A 21750-nucleotide genomic window follows, 5' to 3' on the forward strand; every position below is an offset into this window, starting at 1 on the left:
TGAGAGTTGGAGGACAGAGTTTAATGACCAAAGACAATGTAGAGTTTCTGGGTGATGTTCTTGCATCAGGGCATTGCTGAGTTAAGGGGGTGGCAAAATGTGAATACATGAAAAATATTTTGTATATTAGTAAAAAACTAAATTGAAATGAGCGTAAAATTAAACTTTATTATATAGTAATTGTGCACAACACTGACTCTTTCACTTTAGTTTTCCAAAGAGACAATAACATAAATACAAGCTAAAATTGCAAGCTGCATTTTGAATAGTGGCACACCCAGGCCGTGGTACATGTAAAATTAGGAGAAGAATGATTAGAATTGCCAAAGATATCATATTATATATATATATATATGCCTCACAATTGTACCTCGCTCTAATTGTCACCATCTTTACTTCCCCACATTCCAAACCATGGGAGACACTGAATAGGACTGCTGTTTTTCTCCCTTGAACCACGGTTTATGGCTGTAGCCTAAAGGTAGATTTCCACAAATCACACCACCACCTTCCACATAATTTTAGATGACATACTGAGACCAACTCACAAGGCGACCTGCTGTAACCTCATTCACCTCACCTTTAACACCAATTATAGATAACCTAGAATTCAAGCCAGGATATTGGATTCAAGCACAGGAAATCAGGAAGTCCATCGATACTGGCTGCCATATCAGAATGGCGCATCTCGACATAGCAACTTGTAGACATCTCTGTGAGCTAACAAGAGCAGATGAATTTAGACTAAACCAACTCCTTCATTCGGCGAACTCCATTACAGCTAAAGCTGGGGGTAGTAGACAGAAGACATATATTAAACAGTTACTCTATCAAGGGTATTTCTCACATATACAATTCAATACGTAACCTGGTAAAAAATAAGCAAAAATAAGAGTTAAATGGGAACAGGATCTGGGGATGGAAATATTGAAAGATGCCTGCATACACATATGGTCAAGAGCAGCCAAAGCATCAATTTGCTTGCAATATAAAGCCAGTGCATGCAAGATACTTACGAGGTGGTACTTCACACCTGTTTGATTACATACTCTGTGTGATGTCTTTGAACAATGCTGGAGGGGGTACAGAGAGAACGTGAGAGAGAGAGAAAGTGAAAGTGTGTGTGTGAGAGAGAGAGAGAGAGAGAGAGAGAGAGAGAGAGAGAGAGAGAGAGAGAGAGAGGAGAGAGAGAGAGAGAGATAGACAGAGAGGTACTTATCTTCATATGTGGTGGTCATTTATTCACCCATGGCCTGTCCTTTTTGAAAGAGATAATGTTGCGTAAAGTAAACATATGTAATGTTGCATTGCCACTTAACCCATTGATACTCGTGTATGAGGATTCAGGAGAAGATAATGACTATCCACACGCACAACCTGAAGAGGCAGGAAACTGCCCATCTTTTATCAGCTATAGGAATCACAACAGCACAAGCCTAGAACAACCCTGCTCCCCCTCAACTGCCTATTTGGTGACTAAACAAAATGGCATATTTATGCCATAGAAAGTCTGACAGCCTTGATAGCTGATAGGTTGTCTAAATTTGAAAGGGTGTGGCTACCATTCGAAACATTTGTTAAGAGGGAAAGGAGCACCCTTGCTTCCCCAACACTAATGCAGGCAACTTTAAGAATCTCTCAACTTGGAAGGCTGTCTACATCAGAGTGAAGAAAAGAAGAATGGATGGGTCATGTGAATCAATAGGCCTAAGTGGTAATTGAGTCTCAAAATATGCCCAAACTATTGATATTCTTTGTCTCTTAACCCCACTCCCCATTCCTTTTTTCTTGCCTGACTCCTACCTGCAGTCATGTGTTAATGTTTTGCTACTATCTGATTCTATGTTCTGTTTTCTGAGAAGTAATCTTGATATTGTTGGTGACCAATGTCCTGTGTAGAAAACCTAAAAAATGTTTGTTTTATAAACATGCATGGTCTTCTTACCTTACTGTCATGACACAGGAACGTGATTATCTAAATTAATGTGAAATGATTAAATAAGTGCTTACACTGCTCATTCAATTTACCTTAGTTCTATATGGGAATGTTCAATACGTAATCACTTGTGCATTTAGGTTAATGTTTATCAAAACCTTCACTGCATACTGTAGGAACATTTACTTCTGAGATATAAATAGATCAACATCTGCATTTAGAAACAGAGGAAGATTAACTTTTGTTTTTTGTAGACTGATGGAACTGAGGTGCTGTGCCAAGTTGGCAATACTTTGGATTCAGTAAGCTGTCAAGTTGCCTATCCTGTTTTCAAACCTGGACAAAAGGTACATAATATTAGAAATGCTGTATGTATGTAATTAATGTTACCATTGGCTGCAATAGTTGAAGACTGATAAAACCTATCACAGATCTATGAACATGTCTTTAGAGATGACAATCATATACCTCGATCAACAAAAATGCTGATTGTCCTCGCTGCCTTGCAAGTAGTACAACTATATAACTTTTCAAACATTGAAAGTATGTGATAGTTGGTTTAAACGCTTCACCAAATCGTTATTTAACCAAGAGCTGTTTGCCCATTGCGTTATTTGCCAATTAAATGTTATATTTATATTGAACACTCTCATATTATTAGGTCTTTATATGTCATACTTACTCAGGGTTTGCAACGTTCCAACATCTTTTTGGCAACCTCTGTCTAAGCAAATCTTTCTAACTTTGAATAGTTTGCTAAGTTTTTGTTTTCAAGACATCCATGTGAAAACTGTAATCTTTTCAACAATTTGAGAAACACATATCCTTGTCTCACCCTAAAGAAAATGGTTCTAGAAAAGATGTGACTTTGAAGATGGCCTTATTTACAAGTTATCGGAGGCTGAACATCTACCTAAAAATGGCTGATGCCACATCTGCTAACCTCACTGTTACCATCTCATGTAGTGGGTCCCTGTTCCACGTTTACTGCTCCCCATATCATGTAGTGGGTTTCTGTCAGCACAGATGCTGCTTACTCCACCAGTGGATACCTGACCCAGTGGTCTGTCTGCCACTGGGCAGCTCCATTGAGTGACAATGACAGTCACCTCAATCTTTTTAAGGTGGCGAGACTATCACCATATATGGCCTGGTGGTAGCTGATAGAGCAATATGTCAGTGGCCCTGCTGTCAGAGAGAAACCTCTCTGCACATCACAGCCAGTGTTTTACTGAAACAAAAGTACTTTGAAAGGATATACTGAGCGGAGCTAAACACATGGCAACTGCTCAGCATTCTGCTCTGTTTACTGGTAGATGCACTGTAGGCAGTGAGACCCCAGCCCAGCAGGAGAAGGGAGGATCTCCAATATGATCTGCGGTCCTCCTCCTCCTTTGTTTAACACCTTGGCTGCTAGAGGTTTTCCCCCCCCCGGTGCAGGATTCACAGAGTTCCCTTTATTCATGACGAGCTCAGCTCATCATAAGCACAGCTCAACCGTGCCTCATGACGAGCTGAGCTCGTCATGAGCAGCGAAGGGGTTAAACAAGGCTCTTATGCCTTATTTATTGGAAAGCTTAGCAAGGTATAAACTTGCAGAGAAAATAAACCCTTTATACATGTTCTGTCATTAAATTATGATGCAAATTTGAATAGATTCTTAAACTGGCTGTGCTTTTACCTAGTTCAGCATATCAGCAATGCAACCAAGGGAGCTAAACATCAGTTGAGTATACTAAGGAATCTCACACCGTTCCTTCCACAGAAAGACTTCAAATTAGCGGTACAAGCTCTAGTTTTGCCAAGACTAGGCTACGGTAGTTCCACGCTATGTAGTCTCCCCAAACAGAGGCTGGCCCCACTAAGGGCTTCCCCTAAGGCCGAAGCTAGACTGATTACTGGGACAAAAAGAAAATAACACATATCCCCAGCCCTAAAATCCTTAAACTGGTTGACATAGGAGGCCAGAATGCACTTAAAAGTGCCTGCATGACGCACAAAGCCCTTCATTTCAAGACCCCCATCTATCTGGTTCAAAAACTAGAAATATCACGGGGCTGCAGATCGTCATGAAGTGCAAGTACAATGCTCCTGAAACCACAGATTTTCCACAAAAAGAGATCGAGTAACAGAGCCTTCTCTGGCATTGCCCCTAAGATTTGGAATTCCCTTCCTCCGGAAATCAGTACAATCTCCACCACTGTTTCCTTCAAAAAGGAAGTGAAAAAACCATAATGCTCAAGTTCCTGCCAGAATAGGTCCTGACTCCTACACTCCATTACTGTCCTCTATTCGGTCATCTTGATAGACCGTTGACATGGTTATACTCGGGATTAACATTGTTAGCATGCATTGTAAATACATTTGTTCGAATATTCCTCACCCATTACTTTATCCACCCTACCCTTATGTGAAGAGTTCTGATACCTACAGGATTCTTGAATGTGAATTATCAAACAAATATTTTGCTTCGCACTACTGTAGCCCACTTACCCAAAATTGTGAAGCGCTCTGATACCAGTAAGGATCACGTTCGGTCTATACAAAACTTTATAAATAAAAAATACAAATTATTTTGGGAATTAGTGAGAGTTGAAGACTTTGGGGCCGATTCACAGGACTAACTTAAGACAAAATCCTAAACTTACTACTTTTAGTATTCACAGAAGTTAGGATTTTGTCTTAAGACAGACTTAAGACAGACTTAAGTTAGGGGTCTGTCTTAAGTCTGTCTTAAGCCTGCCTTAAGTCTGTCTTAAGACAAAATCCTAACCTTTGTGAATACCAAAAGTAGTAAGTTTAGGATTTTGTCTTAAGTGAGTTCTGTAAATCGGGCCCAACGTGTTTATGATCATAATGACATTCTTATTACATTTAACACTTATTTCTAAACCTGGATAAATTTAAGACTAACTACTACCATGAATGTATCACCTCATTCATATCTCATCCTTAACACATTTCCTAAACTTGCCAGTCTTCATGACATCATCTGCTCCTTTGGTTTCCCCTATCACCTCTACACTGGTAACACCAAACCTGGATCAATGTAAGACTAACTACTACCATAGATGTATCATGCCATTTAAATCTCACCCTAACCACATTTTCTAAACTTTCCAGTCTTCATGACATCATCTGCTCCTTTGGTTTCCCCTCTCACCTCTACACTGGTAACACCAAAAACATTTTCCTATTCTTTTTTTCAGCCCCATGATAATGTCTTGAACTGTCTAACAGCTATAAGACACTGGGTGGGCCTACAATCCTTAGTGCACAACATCTATTTTCCATCCTCTTCTATCACACCCCCGGTTGTTGAATGTCCTCCCTCTTGAGCAACACTCTCGCTCCAATTTCAGCAATTCGCAGCGGGCCCAAGGCACACCTTTTTTGCTATTTTCTTCCGATCCTGTTTTTGTTAATTTTAGTTCCTAGTGTTAAGGTGCTTCTCTGTGTATAAGGAAAGGCTGTAGAATGTATTTTTCTCCTACTCACAATGAAATGTAAGTACTTGTAAGTGAGGTGTAGAAATATTTGAAAATATATAAGCAGTTAGGAATTCTGTGATGGAAACAAAAGGGCAGATTTATGTTAACTGGCGCATCCCCAGGGATGCGCCAGTTAACGTGCGCCACAGCTCCGCCACCCATGGTGCGCCGCATTTATAATGCGCCGCACCATGGTGCAAAAACGGCACAGCGCGTCGCAGCTCCAGCAAGGCTCGGGGGTACACCATCTGCACAATGCTGCGTCAAGACCTACACCTGCTTCAAGCAGGCGCAGGGTTATGACGCAGCATTGCCCTGAAAGTGACTGAGTGAAATCTCATAGATTTCACTCAGCCACTTTCAGGAGGCGTTCCTGCGCAGGAACGCCCCCCCTGCAGGAACGCCTCCTTATGGCGCAGTGCTTTACAACGTGACGCATCTCCTAGATGCGTCACGCTGTAAATAGGGCGCATTGTTTGCGCCGCAGTTGCGTCAAATAAAGTGCGGCCTCATAAATCTGCCCCAAAGATTTTAATTAGGGCTCCCGGTTTTATGGTATTTCATTTTTTAGCATTTCCATCTGTATTTATCCATATTTATTTTTTCCCCACTTTATATGTATTTATCCATATTTATTTTGTGTTTTGCAGATAAAGGAAGTTATAAAACTGCACATTTCCATATTTATTTAACTGATTGACGCGCACTCATACTAGGATATCTTTCTGTTTCAGCTTTTTCAGCTGCCAAATATTATATAACAAAACATCCACTGGTAAAGATCAGCATCATACCACAAATGTATTATTTAATGTAATTGCAGTCTGTTTTTTTAATTTTCCTTGCTGTCCATCTGCTTAGTTGTTGGCCTATAATTCATGAAAGACAGCACAGAGTCCCTTAAAAGAAGCCCAGTGTTCTGTATTTATCCACTTTTTAAAATAAATGCAGACAGAATGTTGTTTTCTGTCTGTATTTATCTATAAAAATCAGTAAAAACGAAAAGCCAGGAGTCTTAATTTTAATAATGTCAAAACAAATCCAGACACTATTGTTTTTGCGCTATACATTTTTCATACGTAAAACTGCATCTATGCAAACGTATTGCCCATTTCAATGGAACACATGCCTTCTCTAAGTAAAAGTGTGCACCACATGATGCTTTAGTAATATATTTGCGCCAGTGTGCTCCAAAATACACCACAGGCTACATACATGTCACTCTCCTGCTGCACTGGCTTTGCTCATTTACAATACTTCTTAGTGTGACACTTGAATTGTTCACAATCCCTATAACATCAGTAATGTAACATTGACGGCAGCACCCCTACTCTGAAATATTTTCCAGCAGCACTGAGCAGAGGTACATCCCATTCATGAGCTATGTCTGTGATGCTTTGTTGTTCAAATAATGTCTTTATTTCATTTATTGAAGCCTCTACCCATTTTATTGTTTCCGCTTTCTTGATTGCTGCTGTGGGGGCTGTGGCTGATCTCCATGTTACTGAAATTTGTCACTTAGGGGGTCATTACGATGGCGGATTTCACGCATCCTCCGGGCCGCGGAAGCCACCGCCGGCCCGGAGGATGAGGGAAATCCGCCGCAGAGGCTTGAAAGACCCACCATCAAATTAGGATGGCTGGTGGGTCTCACAATCTGTACTCCGCTTTTCCGCCGCGGTCGGAAGGCGACCACGGCGGAAAAGCATTAACATGGCTGGCGGTGTCTATCAGACACCGCCATCCGTATTAGGATGGAGTATAAAGTATGCTTTTCCACGGCTTTTCCGCCGTGGAAAAGCATACGGAGCTTCACTTCGGGGGCCCATTGCGGGCCCCCTGGGTGAAGGGGGGTGCACATGGGGGGTACCTATGGTACCCCCCTGCATTTGTGTGGACAAAGCGGCAGGCACCGCTCGGTGCCTGCTGCTTTGTGCACGCAAATGCCTTGCATGCATTTTTAACATTGCGGTGGGTGCAGCTTGAAGCTGCACCCGCCGCAATGTTAAAGATTGAGGATGTGGCCGCCAGGGTGGCGGTCACATCCTAATTGCACAGGAGGGAACTCCGCAGGCAATGCGGAGGTTCCCTCCTACTTAATGGTGGCGGACAGACTCAGGTCCGTCCGCCATCATAATCGGCCCCTTAGTGAGCAGCAACACCATGTCTATAAATGGTGCACTCTATTTTGGTTTTTTAGGTCAACAGGCAAGTTGATGGTTAGCTAGGGTAGAAATGATCTTCCACCAATATTCAGTTAGCTTGTCCCTTGGCTGTACCATGTATAAGAATGTGTCTTCCTCCTTTCCACATCTCGGCCACAGCTCTGGGGCACCCACGTATTTGGGATGTAGTCTTTTTTGGGGGAAGTGGTGAAGTAAGTTTGATGCACAAAATTAAACAGAACATACTTACTTGGGAAATGTAACTCAGTCCCATTCTTTATCTGTGAATGGCTGATCGAAACGTATTTCCAATCTGGCCATAACTCAGTCCCTCTGTGACAGCAAAGTACTCCTGATTGATTTATTCATTTATGTTACCGCTTTCCTGCCTGCATCAAAGTGAGGAGAATTTGTAGGGCTTTTTCATTCGAGGACTCATTTGCCTCAGTGTTGCAGCTCAGGCTGATTCGTTTTAGCCTATTGTTGCTCACAACCTGTCCAAGGGTAGTCCAGTTTGTGTACTAAGGCACAGCTGTAGTTTCCCAGAGTCATCCGTAATTCATTAAGATCAGCTTTTGCCTAAATTCACTTTCTGATCACTCCTCTGATTTGATCATTTTCCCCAGACTCCATAAAGACACTTCCAATGCAAACTCTAGGGCAATTTTTAGGTCGAGCATTCGAGACCTCTTGTATATACTTTAGCAAATACTTATATGTGTATGTTCTTTGTGGGTTCTGGAGATCAGCCCTAGGATATGTCTGCTTTCGCTTAGGGACTTTTTTTTCTGTTCAACTGCCTCCATTTAACTGTCTTCATAGAAAACGGCCAGTGGAGGTCAGTAAAATATCAGAATTGCTTTCAGCTTGTTCAATTGCCTCTATTTAACTGTCTTGATAGTAAACGACCAGTAGAGGTCAGTAAAATATCAGAACTGTTTTCTGCTGAGGGACTTTATTTTTTTTATTTTTATGGCAACTGCCTCTATTTAACTTTCTTGATAGTAAACGACCAGTAGAGGCCAGTAAAATACCAGAATCACTTTAGCATTCTCTAGATTCCAGTCCATTGAAACTCTCTTTCACGTGCACCTGTAGACAATATTTTTTTCTAATCTTGTATTTTCAGTAATATGAGCACTGGAGCCCTGAATTTATATTAAAAACAGAGCTTTGGACTATTCCATTTCCTGCTGAAAGGCAATATTTCTCTCCATGTGTTACCATACCTGGTGTGTCACGAATTTCGTAGCGCGGGCTGCATCGCATTTTGCGTAGGGTGCGCTACGAAATTTGTTTTATTTATTAAATTGTTTACTTACCTCCAATTATCCATATTCTGGTTTTTAGCACCCTCCACCCTGACCCTCCCCCACCCCGCCTTTCTGCCCCATCGCAACTCCCTCCACGGGCCGTGGCTATCCTTTACTAAAGCGTATTTCCTATAGTGTTTAGATGAGTGCCCCTCAAATTCCCTTTAGTTATCCTCTGTTTAAGATTTTCAGCTGGCCTACTTAAATCAGAAAAACTCTAGGAAAAAGGAATGGGAAATGTTCAAGAGAGACCTTGTTAATCTAATAGAGCTCCAGCAGGAATATCCAATGTTGTTATTAGGGGATTTCAATCTGCACTTAGATCCAAGGAAGGCTGACTCTGCAATCCCAGATATGCTAGAGTGTTAAAGTATCACGACCGCAAATTTTTCAAAATGTGTTCAGTCGAATCTTGATCGGAACATGGTGAACTTTTTGGCAGAATTAGGGTTTGTATACCTAAATGGCCGTTTCAAAGAGGACGACCCGGCCATTCAAAATTCCTATATGGCAAACAACAGTGCCCAATTGATTACATATTCATACAAGCATGGTATTTTAATCTCTGCAGGGAATTTATGGTACTAAAAGGGAAGCGATCATTGGGGGCTAAAATTAGACATAGTGATAGCCCCATTAGTGAGACACCAAGCTGTTCCAATGGCTCTAGAGTTCCCCAAACGTTTAACTGCAAGGATTGATGGGAGATATATCGAGCAGTTAATGCAGTAACAATTAATTAATGATATGATCCAGGATAGGGCCATGGGAGAGACAAATGGTGCTTGGTATAAAACCACCATTGCAGAGGTAATAAAGAGATTGATACCAGTAGTAAGGCTATGTAATAGGAGGGGGAAAAAGGATCAGCTGTGCCAAACTTCAAATCAACAATAGTTCGACAAAAAGCGTGCTGTAGTCAGGAAGGAGTTAAGGAAAATAGGAAGGGTAAGGCGATCTAATGATCAAGCAAACCTAGTTGAAATCTACTGTTGCAAGAAAAGGGAATATGAAGCTCTGGTGAGGAGGAAGAAGTGGGCTTTATTTGAGTTGAACTGGGATGTGATGATCAGTAAGCTTCAGGAAAAGGATAGGAGAAAATTCTGGAAATTGGTCCAGAAGGGTTGTGGTACGGATGCCCCTCCAGCTAGATGTATGGTGCCAGAAGCAGATTGGATACCCTTCTTAACCAACATTTATAAGCCAAGTGGGACAGTGGTGAAGAAGGACTGTCCAACTGTGGGTATGTACTTGGAGTCATTGTCTAATCAATCAATAGATAAGTTGATAACTTAAAATTAACAAAGGCAGCGGACCTAGATAACCTGCCAGCTATTATAATTAAGTCTAATCATTTGTGGTGGGCTAGATTATTTTCCAAAGTTTTTATTCACATAACAAAAACCAGGATATTTCCTCTGTGTTTGGAGGGTGAAATAATTAAACCTATACATAAAAAAGGTGCGAAGGAAGAACCAGGGAATTACCTGTTAATAAGTCTGTTGGATGTAGGTGCAAAGCTGTACTTCAAAGTAATATTAAGGGCTTTGAAGAACTGGATAGACGGAAATAGTGTTATCCAAATGGAGCAGGGAGGCTTTAGCCGGATACTCCACAATAGATCAATGCTTCAGTTTATGGGTTTTGGGGAAGAAGGCAAAAGAAACAACAGGGAATCTATTCTGTTGCTTTGTTGATTTTAATTCAGTGTTCGATTTGGTCGATCGTAGAATACATTGGGCGAAATTAATACGGTTGGGCCTTCCTTGTCCATTGATTGAAATTCTGCAGGAATTGCATACTGAGAACTGGGCCCAAGTAGAACTTGACTTAGTTGGGGCCCTCTCTGAGAAAATTCCCTTGGGTAATGGATTAAGGCAGGGCTGTGTCCTGGCTCCCACATTGTTCCCCCAATTTTTAGATGATCTACCGAGAGAGTTGGCAGCGACACATTCGTTCTCCCCAAAAATGGGAGGAAGACATGTGTCGCGCCTACTCTGTGCAGATGATGTGGCAATTCTGGATGTGACGCAAGTAGGCCTTCAGAGGAAGTTAAAAAAGTTTAATCAATATTGCAAGCTAACAAATTGAAGATAATCATGGGAAAAACAAAGATAATTATGTTTGGGAAAAAAGTTAATTTTATAATTGGCAGCTAGGCAACAGTAGAGTTGAGGTTGTGTCCTCCTATAAGTATCTGGGCATGACATTTACCAGCAAGTTGATTTGGACCTTACATAAAGAATCAGTGGAGTCGAGGGCATTAGCTACGACAGGGGGACTTGTCCGCTTTAAAAAGACTTATGACTCTGCCCCTCCGGTGCCGCCTTCTCGGGCTGCATGGGAGAAGAATCTTACTCCCCAGCTGGAAGAGAAACAACCCATAGACGCCCTCACGCAAAAAGTCTCCTGCAATGCCAGGTTTAAATTAACACACTGTAACTTCTTGCATAGTACCTACCTAACCCCGGTATCCCTGAACCGCATTTCACCTGATAAGGGAGATAGATGCCCTAGATGTGCCACAGAGAAAGTTGGCTTTTTAAATTTAGCTTGAAATTGTCCACTGGTCAAGCAGTTCTGGGTGGAGGTGGTTGGCAGGAATGTTGTGGCTACAGGCATTCGGATGCAGCTTGAACCCTTGAATTGATTACTTGCATTTGTCCGAAAGCCAAAGAATAGAAAACTCCCATAAAAGCTCCTACAACTAATGCTAGTGCTTGCTAGGCGAAGGGTAGCTATAACCTGGATAGGGTAGAAGGGCCCAAAAGTGCCCATCTGCCTTAAAGATGTCCAAGAGTGGTCCCTAGCCGAAGACACACATCCAACTCACCGAAGGGACGAGAAGCTGCAAGAAGACCTAATGATTTAGCAGGAGTTGTGTTCATCTGCGTTGGCTCAGAGGAGTCCTCCTCGCTGGATACAACTGATGGCGAAGAGAGTGGGCTGGATGTAGAAAGTGGGCCTCCCATTACCATGTAGTGAGAGAACTGTCCCCGGTTATATGCACACTGGGAATCGGTGCTATGCCCCATGCTCCCTCCTCACTGTAATATGCTTCTGAATACTTATGTGACCCCATGGTACCTTCCCCCCCAATGCGAACATCTGTGCTACGTACCATTCATAATATCAACGATATGTCTATGTACGCTGTATTGATGCTGTTTTGTTTCTGTATTTGTGTTATGGAAATTGAAAAAAAAGGTCTTATGGCGGCCCCTCCTAGTCCCCCCTCTTAACCGCTTATAACGCAATGGTCCCTACGCAATGTCTCAATGTGGCCAATCTGTTAGCAATTAGTATGGAGGGAAGCTGAGACGGGTGTGAAAATAAATATCTGAAAAAATTGTTAGCCCTCCCTAAAGGTGCAATGTCCCAGGCAATAAGATTAGAAGCACAATTGCAAGCCTGGAACTTCCTAGCCTATAAATCAACTCTACGTTTTTTGGATAAATGATTGGTCCCAAATACCCAGAAGACATTAGCCTGCTGTGCAACTGAAATAGAAAGAAGTGAACTACAGTGGGCAAAGAAGGTAAAGAATAGACTGGAAGACATTGCAGGCACCCTAAAACTAGACTTAAAAAGAGCTGAAGCCCCAATCCCTAAAGCAGAATTAAAATTAGTCTGTAAAAAATTAACCTAGATTGGCGGACCTGAAATATGGAAGGAACAAACCTTCTGCACAATACATGGGAGATTCATGGGAAAATATGAATGTATTCCCGTATTTATCGGCATTACCGGATGCCCGGTTACGATTATTACTATTAAAGTTCTGTGCAGGTTTAAATATGCGTTATGTAAGAGCTGAAAAATTCAAACCCATTTTAGATCAAGAGAATAACTGCACATGTGGGCTGCCATACAATACCCTTACCGTTCATGTTTTAATTGACTGTAATAGTAGGGGTTCAGAGCTTTTAGTGTATTATGATGATTTGCTATTTATATGGTGTAATTATATAATTTTTTTCTTGTTATTAAGGACTCCATATTTTGAAGACGGTGTCCAAACATTAATACGATTCATTCATTCAGCTGCCCTAGTGTTAGAATTTTCCTATAACGGCAGGTAGGACCAATCAATAATGTAGACCATGACACAGTTAAAATCCCCTCCACATATCATTGACACATGAACTTTTAATGGAAGATAGTATATTCAGGCTTCTCTAGGTATTTAGAGGGGGTAACATTGGGGGCGCATATGCCGATCAGGAGGAGGAGGGGTTCTTCATCTAATTTTCCTTTGATCCAGATACATCTGCCTTTTGAATCTGCTTAAGGAGCTATGTACTGGAATGGTGCTCCTAGTCTAAACCATATTAATATGCCACTGGCGTATGCTGAGTGTGTGCCATGGTACACCTGTTCCCTCCATTGTTTTTGAATTTTATTTCACTCCTCTCAAGTGATGTGAGTTGCTGGAAATTGTGAATGCCTTGCGTTTCCGGTACATATGCACCTTCTGTCTCTTGGCAGGAGTGGACATTGCTCCTACATTCCAGGTTATTATACTATATTTAGTACACTGGCATTTAATAAGGAGTATTGGGACTTTTGTTCTTCACTTTGTGAGTTATGGTTATGTGCGTGCTGTGATGTAGCTTTTCATAACCACAATCCTAAGTTCCCATCCCAGACCTGGAACAAAACGGAACTCCTTTGAGATTTTCCCCACCCACCAACATTCCCTTTAACACATATTGTCCCAATTTCAACTGTGTTATACTTTGCAACATGTAGAAGCGGTGCCTTCCCATTTGAATTCACATCCACTCCCATCATGCTTTTAACAATCACCCTAAATTCTAACGTAATCAGCAGTGACTCATACTCAACTCATTTTTGAATGACAGTGTCCTCTGCCCTTCTTCCCCCCTCAGTCCATCAATATCTCCTCCGTGCATCTGTCCGTGAAACCCAGTGCTCTATCTTATAATGTAAACATGTTAATATAATTACCACATAAATTGTATGTTTTGCTTGTTCATTGTCTTCAGTCATCACAACTATATATGACTACCCATCTTACATTGTCTTTATGTAACATGTTAATGTATTTGTACAGTGTTTCTCGCCAATAATGTATTATTGTCTGCCATCTATAAAAGCCTAATGTTCATTCTCTACAGGTAACGTTTGATATTGGCTTTGACTTTAATCTCAAACATCTTCACAACATGGCATCCATAAGTTTCCAAGCTTTGAGGTAATTTTTATGATAGTCGAAGGCATGTTATCTTCTTTTTTCATAATAATTTTACGGGATCTATTATAATACGTTTTTTTATTCACAGTGAAAGTAATGAAGCGGACAAAACAAATAACATTGTCAACGTATCGATTCCAGTTCAGTATGATGCAGAAATTCATTTTACAAGGTGTAGTATGATTACGCCTCTTTTGTCTCTCTATCTCTGCCTGTCTACTACTTTTCCACTCAATCGCTTCTCTTTCTTTCTTGATCGGATAAACATTTGATCAAGGAACTTTCTTGATATCAATGTCCACCTAATAAGATTTATTAGGATACTTTTAAAGTTATCATCCATGAGGCGACAGCATCGGTCCAAGTAAGCTGTGTTGTATAATACCACTTGTAAGCATAATTCTAAGTGCAATAATATACTGAGTATGAATACTGAAGTGATTTCATCTAGTTGATTTAGAACGGCCTTGGATAGGTAAATAAACACCAAACCCTTCAATGTCATTTCAAAAGAATGTGACTAGAAAAGTATGTCACTCCGCTTTTGATATCTCACTGCTCTTCATCTGCCTTTCCTTCTACATTTTTTTCTCTAATATTTACTTTGCCTATCCTAGTCTGAATTCAGATTCTTATGTCATTTGACCGTAAAATTGGCTGTGAAAGGTGAAGTAGAGAATACATTATATCAGAAACCATATGAAAATCTAACCATTATTTGCGGCTGTGAATCAAGTAAATGTCTTTGTAGCATGTCTGGCTCTAATTTCAAATATCTACATAATCCTGAAATCCAGTTTTTGGCTCGGGTGTTTGCAAGTTGTTTTTCATTGAAGGTGTTTTTCAAGTCACAGGATTTAGAATAACTCCTCCCTAGTGAGCAATGTGCATGGGCACCAACTCCATTTTTTTTTCTGCCATCGGGTTCGGACATGTACGGATGGGGCTCTGCGAGTCAAGGTCTTTTTCAGTTTCACACTTCGACTCCAATCGTCAGAAGAATCTCTCTGTTTACCATGTTTTTTACCTTTGATTGATGGCCAGTAACCAAGACCCTGAACACTAGGGTCCCAGAGCTATTCCAGGGCGACGTGCCCCCTTTACCAGCACTCAACACCAGAAAATGTGCCTCTTTCAATGGTGATAGAGCGGACACCCTTCCAGTACGGTCTGCCCCAGTGCCATGCAAACTGCTAATGGTTGGCCTCCACGAGGTTTGTAACCTCTACTTTCCCTAGACCAAAACAATGCCTTGTGCAAAGTTCGCTTGGTCCGGCACTTGAAGAAAACACGGGGGCATATTACCAAGCAATAGCGATAATTATCGCTATTGCTTGGTTAGAGACAAAAATTTACCGCAGCGCTGCAGAGATTTTTACCGCAAATAAACCTTGGTATTATCAAGGTGTAACGCAAATGCGGTAAAAATCGCCGCAAAGCATGAATATCGCTGAAAAGTCAGCGATATTCATGCATTAGCGAGCTAATGCTCTTAGCCATGTTATCCACCTCCCATTGGATAACATGGCTAAGAACTGCTCAGGGCAGGTGTTAGCTTTTGGAGATATTCCCGCTTAGCGCGAATATCTCCAAAAGTTGGTAATAGGAGATAGCGATGTTAGCGACTGTTTTCAGTCGCTAACATCTTGGCACGCCCACTATGCATCTCATTAGTGATAAATATCACTGACATGCAAAGTGGGGCCCAAGATGGTCGCTATCTCCTACTAGCTGTTGCTAACTGGTGTTAGCGGCAGCTAGGTAATAGGGAGATAATTTTATCTCCGCTTTCTTGGCTTTTAAAGCCAAAAAAGCGGAGATAAACCCCCTTGATAATATGCCCGACGATCTTACCAAATAGAAAGGCATTGGACATACAGCAACATGCATTTAATCATCAAAGGGGAATGGATCACTTGTCCTGCTCAACCATTAGGTATGCAGGAATGAGGATGTCCCGGTGAAAAAAGACCCTCATGCACGTGATGGGTATGGTGGTATCTGAAGCGGTATATCTTGGTTCTCCGCTTATGGATCACGTGTGTGCATAATCATTAGGTCTATTTTCGGTTTATGCAGCCTCCACCAGGAGGTTCTTACCCATGGTTGACGCAGTAGTGAACCAGTGATAAGGGTTCTGTTAAAAAGACACAACGGCCAGGAGTTCTGATTCTCTATTGTACCTGGTTATTGGTCTGGTAAACTCTATGGGAGTGTATCACTTGGACTGAGTTACGAGTACTGGATGCACTCAGAGTGGTTAAAAAGGGGGGAGTTGTGGGGGTGTTCTTAAAAAAAGGTCGACATGTTTCTGCCTCTATCTGCCTGGGTTTAGGACTTACGGGCATTCATCAGGACCGGTGGTGGGAAAACGTGAGGATTTACAAAATTACGTGCTCAAATGTGAAAGAAAAAGGTGTTGACCTGTTTCTCTGGACTGGAGGTCTTAAGGTACCTGTAAAGAGTAAGCACAAGGTTTTCGGCATACATACAGGGCGGGGGGAAGGGGGGACACATACACCAAGCAGAACGTTGCTGCTTATATCTATCCATACACAAATACATAAACAACTAAAAAATGGCAATACTTTAAAAACCGGTTAACAATCATGGCAATGTCAACTCTCTCTTTTTCTCTCCGAACTCATGCAGCGGGTATTTAGCGTGCTATTCGACAGTGGTTACATTGTATTCAGTGTCGACTTAGAACGCTGATCTTAACTATGGTTATTGTCAAGTGGTGATTGTGGTGAGCCAGAGGTGGGTGCTGGTGTTCAGCGGTCGCAGTGGGGACTCGAACTATGTTAGTGATTACGAGTGCTCAGGAAATGTTACCTCGCGCATTTGCTTAACACGCTCCTGTCGGATCGTAGAGCTCTTGGAAGGGGCTAAAGGGTAGAGATATGGGGTGGTTAGCATGGGTGGTTCAGAATACTTGCGGTTTTTTGGAGGCGCCTTCTTTGGTCTCGCTACCTGTTGCACCCGATCCTGAGCTTGCTTCGTGAGTGCGCTGCTCTGCCCTTACTGATCCGGAAACAGTTTGTGGTGTTTCCGGGTCGTTTTTATCAGATTGGGATACCGCTGTTAGTGATTACCTATTGGTCGGCTGTAGTTGTCATGGTAACAGGGGAATGTTTACCATGTTATGTGGAGTCAAGAGTACAGGGGTGATACGTACGGGAAGTTTATCTCTTAGCCAAGGTCAGCCAGGGTATATTGTCATTCAGCCCTTCGCTATCAGTTTTGAGCCTATGCACCCATCTTTGTTCTTTTTCAAAAAGAATTCTTTCGGCATTGTGATCTTTGTTCGGCAAGGTTTCAAGGATGACCCACTGTAGATCTTGTACAGTGTGGCCCTTCTCTAGATAGTGAGTGGCCATCTTAGTAGTGCTCTTTTTACATTTTATATTGCTCCTGTGTTCGCACAGTCTCTGTTTGGCTTTCCTGCAGGTCATTCCAACGTACTTCAGGTTGCACGGACATGTGATCATATATACCACGTGTGTGGTGTTGCAGTTTGTGTGGCTATTCAGGGTCCATTTTAAGTTGGGAAGCAGTTGGAGCTCTTTGGTCGGTTTTGTGAGGCTGCAAACGGAGCATGAGCCACAAGGGTAATGTCCCTGTACTTGTGGGTTTCCCCATAGATTAGTGTGTTGTCTCTGTGTTTTTGGTGGTGGTCTCGTGTGGACCAAGATGTCTTTCAGATTTCCGCTCCTTTTATTTGCAAATCTGGGTTTTTGCCAAGTGAGGTTGCCTGATGTCGTAACATCTAGGAAGTCAATACTCCTGTTGTCTGCACAGTTGTCTGTTAATTTCTCCTGATCTCCCTTCCAGATGACAAAAATGCCATCAATGTATCGTTTCCAAAAAAGGATACGTTGATGGTTGGGGTTATTAGTTGCATCCGGCAGCACTTATGGAAAAAAAAAATTCAGTACAAGGACAAGCTATACCTCCAATGCCATGGCACCTCGTTGGGCAGTACTTTTGCCCTGAGCGTGGCCGGACTGTACGTGAGCACTTTTGAGGACACACATATCCTGAATGCAACTAATAACCCCTACCATCAATTTATCCTTTTTTGGAAACAATACATTGATGACATTTTTGTCATCTGGAAGGGAGATCGGGAGAAATTAACTGAATTTTACACCTGGCTCAACCAGAAAGACGACTGCCTTAAGTTCACCTACTGTGCAGACAACAGGAGTATTGACTTCCTAGATGTTACGATTTATGCTGAAGCTAACACCCTCCAAACACGCACCTTCTTTAAAACCACAGCAAAAAACAGCCTCCTATCCTTTAACAGTTTCCACCCCCGACCTCTACGAGAGAACTTACCATACAGCCAGTTCCCCAGGTTACGACGAAACTGTAGTGACACGATGGAATACAAATCACAAGCTGAAGACCTATGTAAAAAACTGGAGGCTCGAGACTACCCAAAAAAGGTCATTGCCAAATGCAAAAAACGTGCCAGGAATCAAAATAGAGACGCACTGCTTGAATGCACTCCAAAAAATCAACCCGACGAGGTCCTTACATGTGTGACCACATATAGTGCCATGACTAATAACATCAAGAAAATTGTGAACAAAAACTGGCGCATACTGACATTAGGCAACCTCACTTGGCAAAAACCCAGATTTGCAAATAAAAGGAGCAGAAATCTGAAAGACATCTTGGTCCAACCGAGACCACCACCAAAAACACAGAGACAACACACTAATCTATGGGGAAACCCACAAGTACAGGGACATTACCCTTGTGGCTCATGCTCCGTTTGCAGCCTCACAAAACCGACCAAAGAGCTCCAACTGCTTCCCAACTTAAAATGGACCCTGAATAGCCACACAAACTGCAACACCACACACGTGGTATATATGATCACATGTCCGTGCAACCTGAAGTACGTTGGAATGACCTGCAGGAAAGCCAAACAGAGACTGTGCGAACACAGGAGCAATATAAAATGTAAAAAGAGCACTACTAAGATGGCCACTCACTATCTAGAGAAGGGCCACACTGTACAAGATCTACAGTGGGTCATCCTTGAAACCTTGCCGAACAAAGATCACAATACCGAAAGAATTCTTTTTGAAAAAGAACAAAGATGGGTGCATAGGCTCAAAACTGATAGCGAAGGGCTGAATGACAATATACCCTGGCTGACCTTGGCTAAGAGATAAACTTCCCGTACGTATCACCCCTGCACTCTTGACTCCACATAACATGGTAAACATTCCCCTGTTACCATGACAACTGCAGCCGACCAATAGGTAATCACTAACAGCGGTATCCCAACCTGATAAAAACGACCCGGAAACACCACAAACTGTTTCCGGATCAGTAAGGGCAGAGCAGCGCACTCACGAAGCAAGCTGAGGATCGGGTGCAACAGGTAGCGAGACCAAAGAAGGCGCCTCCAAAAAAACGCAAGTATTCTGAACCACCCATGCTAACCACCCCATATCTCTACCCTTTAGCCCCTTCTAAGAGCTCTACGATCCGACAGGAGCGTGTTAAGCAAATGCGCGAGGTAACATTTCCTGAGCACTCGTAATCACTAACATAGTTCGAGTCCCCACTGCGACCGCTGAACACCAGCACCCACCTCTGGCTCACCACAATCACCACTTGACAATAAGCATAGTTAAGATCAGTGTTCTAAGTCGACACTGAATACAATGTAACCACTGTCGAATAGCACGCTAAATACCCGCTGCATGAGTTTGGAGAGAAAAAGAGAGAGTTGACATTGCCATGATTGTTAACCGGTTTTTAAAGTATTGCCATTTTTTAGTTGTTTATGTATTTGTGTATGGATAGATATAAGCAGCAACGTTCTGCTTGGTGTATGTGTCCCCCCTTCCCCCTGCCCTGTATGTATGCCGAAAACCTTGTGCTTACTCTTTACAGGTACCTTAAGACCTCCAGTCCAGAGAAACAGGTCAACACCTTTTTCTTTCACATTTGAGCACTTAATTTTGTAAATCCTCACGTTTTCTCACCACCGGTCCTGATGAATGCCCGTAAGTCCTAAACCCAGGCAGATAGAGGCAGAAACATTTCGACCTTTTTTTAAGAACACCCCCACAACTCCCCCCTTTTTAACCACTCTGAGTGCATCCAGTACTAGTAACTCAGTCCAAGTGATACACTCCCATAGAGTTTACCAGACCAATAACCAGGTACAATAAAGAATCAGAACTCCTGGCCGTTGTGTCTTTTTAACAGAACCCTTATCACGGGCTCACTACTGCGTCAACCATGGGTAAGAACCTCCTGGTGGAGGCTGCATAAACCAAAAATAGACCTAATGATTATGCACACACGTGATCCATAAGCGGAGAACCAAGATATACCGCTTCAGATACCACCATACCCATCACGTGCATGAGGGTCTTTTTTCACCGGGACATCCTCATTCCTGCATACCTAATGGTTGAGCAGGACAAGTGATCCATTCCCCTTTGATGATTAAATGCTAACTTGGAATGTGAATGGATCCCAATCCATCTCCCTCACCCTTGATTAGAAGATACAGCAGCATGCACCAGCAGTCGCCCGTTGATACCTCAACATGTTTGGTTTACAAGAACCTTTCTGTGCTAAAGCGGACGAGGGTGCAGGCCTGTCTGACATTTCTGTACACCAGTCCACACCTAGTCCAAAAGCCAATTTATCCAATGGCTCTAATCCAAAAGAATAAGAAACAGAGGCTCTCCCGACCACCAGGACTAGCAGCTCTTGACTGCAGCCCACAGCCAGGCTCTTAAGTACCATCAGTACAGATACCCATCCCAAACTTCACAAAAGGACACACGCTGAGGCAGATCTCCATTCCCAAGGGAGGTCTGGTCCTATCCCTCCCACAAGACACTGCTACCTCCTGGCCTCTGTCCCCTTTGGGCTCCAGTCGGCACAAGCAAAGGTCTCTGATCTGAGGAAGGATCCACCCAAGGGTTTTAAACCCTCCCAACCATGAGCCCTACACAGCTTAAAGCTTTGGAAAAGCCTCAACATCACTCGCAGCCAAAGGCACTGTTGACGTCAGATTCTTGGCTCTTGCCAACTTTGAAACCAGTGCTGATGCTGCAAGCTCCTTTGATGAACAGTTCCAATGATTTGGATCACCCCATCCAAAACTGACTCAAGGAGTAATTTAATGTGAGGCAGAAGCATCTCTTTATCCATCCTCTAATAGTAGGATCTCAGCACTCCAACCTACTACTGCCTTGCTATGATAAAAACTCACAAAACTCAAGTAAGCTTGCAACCGAAACAGACATTTAGGTAATCAGAGACTGCTCTACTAAAACTACCTGCACATGTTAGAATCCCACGCTCCAGTGAATACTTTGACGGCATGAGAAAGGTATCTGGACAGCAGGTTCCAATGAACGTGGAAATAACACTTAATAAAAACCTTAGCTCAAAAATGCAATCTAGAAAAGTATTTTGAATTTAAAGAAAATATTTAGACAGTAAGGGGCAGATTTATAAGTTCTGGCGCATCTCTGCAAATCAGCAGGGATGCGCCAGAACTGATGCGTCACGCAAATCCCTCCTTGCGGCACCACAGATGCGCCGCATTTACAATGCGGCGCACCATGGTGCAAGG

General features: G+C 42.4%; 1 protein-coding gene across 2 annotated transcripts in view; it reads left to right on the forward strand.

The window, feature by feature from the left end:
* The window catches only part of ITGA2 (integrin subunit alpha 2), a 616173-nt gene that overhangs the window by 514537 nt on the left and 79886 nt on the right, over positions 1-21750 (forward strand). For both annotated transcript variants that reach the window (XM_086960619.1, XM_086960620.1), the window contains 3 exons: positions 2191-2283; positions 14047-14123; positions 14212-14295. In XM_086960619.1, coding sequence (XP_086816745.1) covers positions 2191-2283; positions 14047-14123; positions 14212-14295 — 254 coding nt within the window. The remainder of the gene's footprint in view (positions 1-2190; positions 2284-14046; positions 14124-14211; positions 14296-21750) is intronic.

This window comes from Lissotriton vulgaris, chromosome 3_1, assembly GCF_964263255.1.
Source record: "Lissotriton vulgaris chromosome 3_1, aLisVul1.2, whole genome shotgun sequence".
In the NCBI taxonomy this organism is placed as follows: domain Eukaryota; kingdom Metazoa; phylum Chordata; class Amphibia; order Caudata; family Salamandridae; genus Lissotriton; species Lissotriton vulgaris.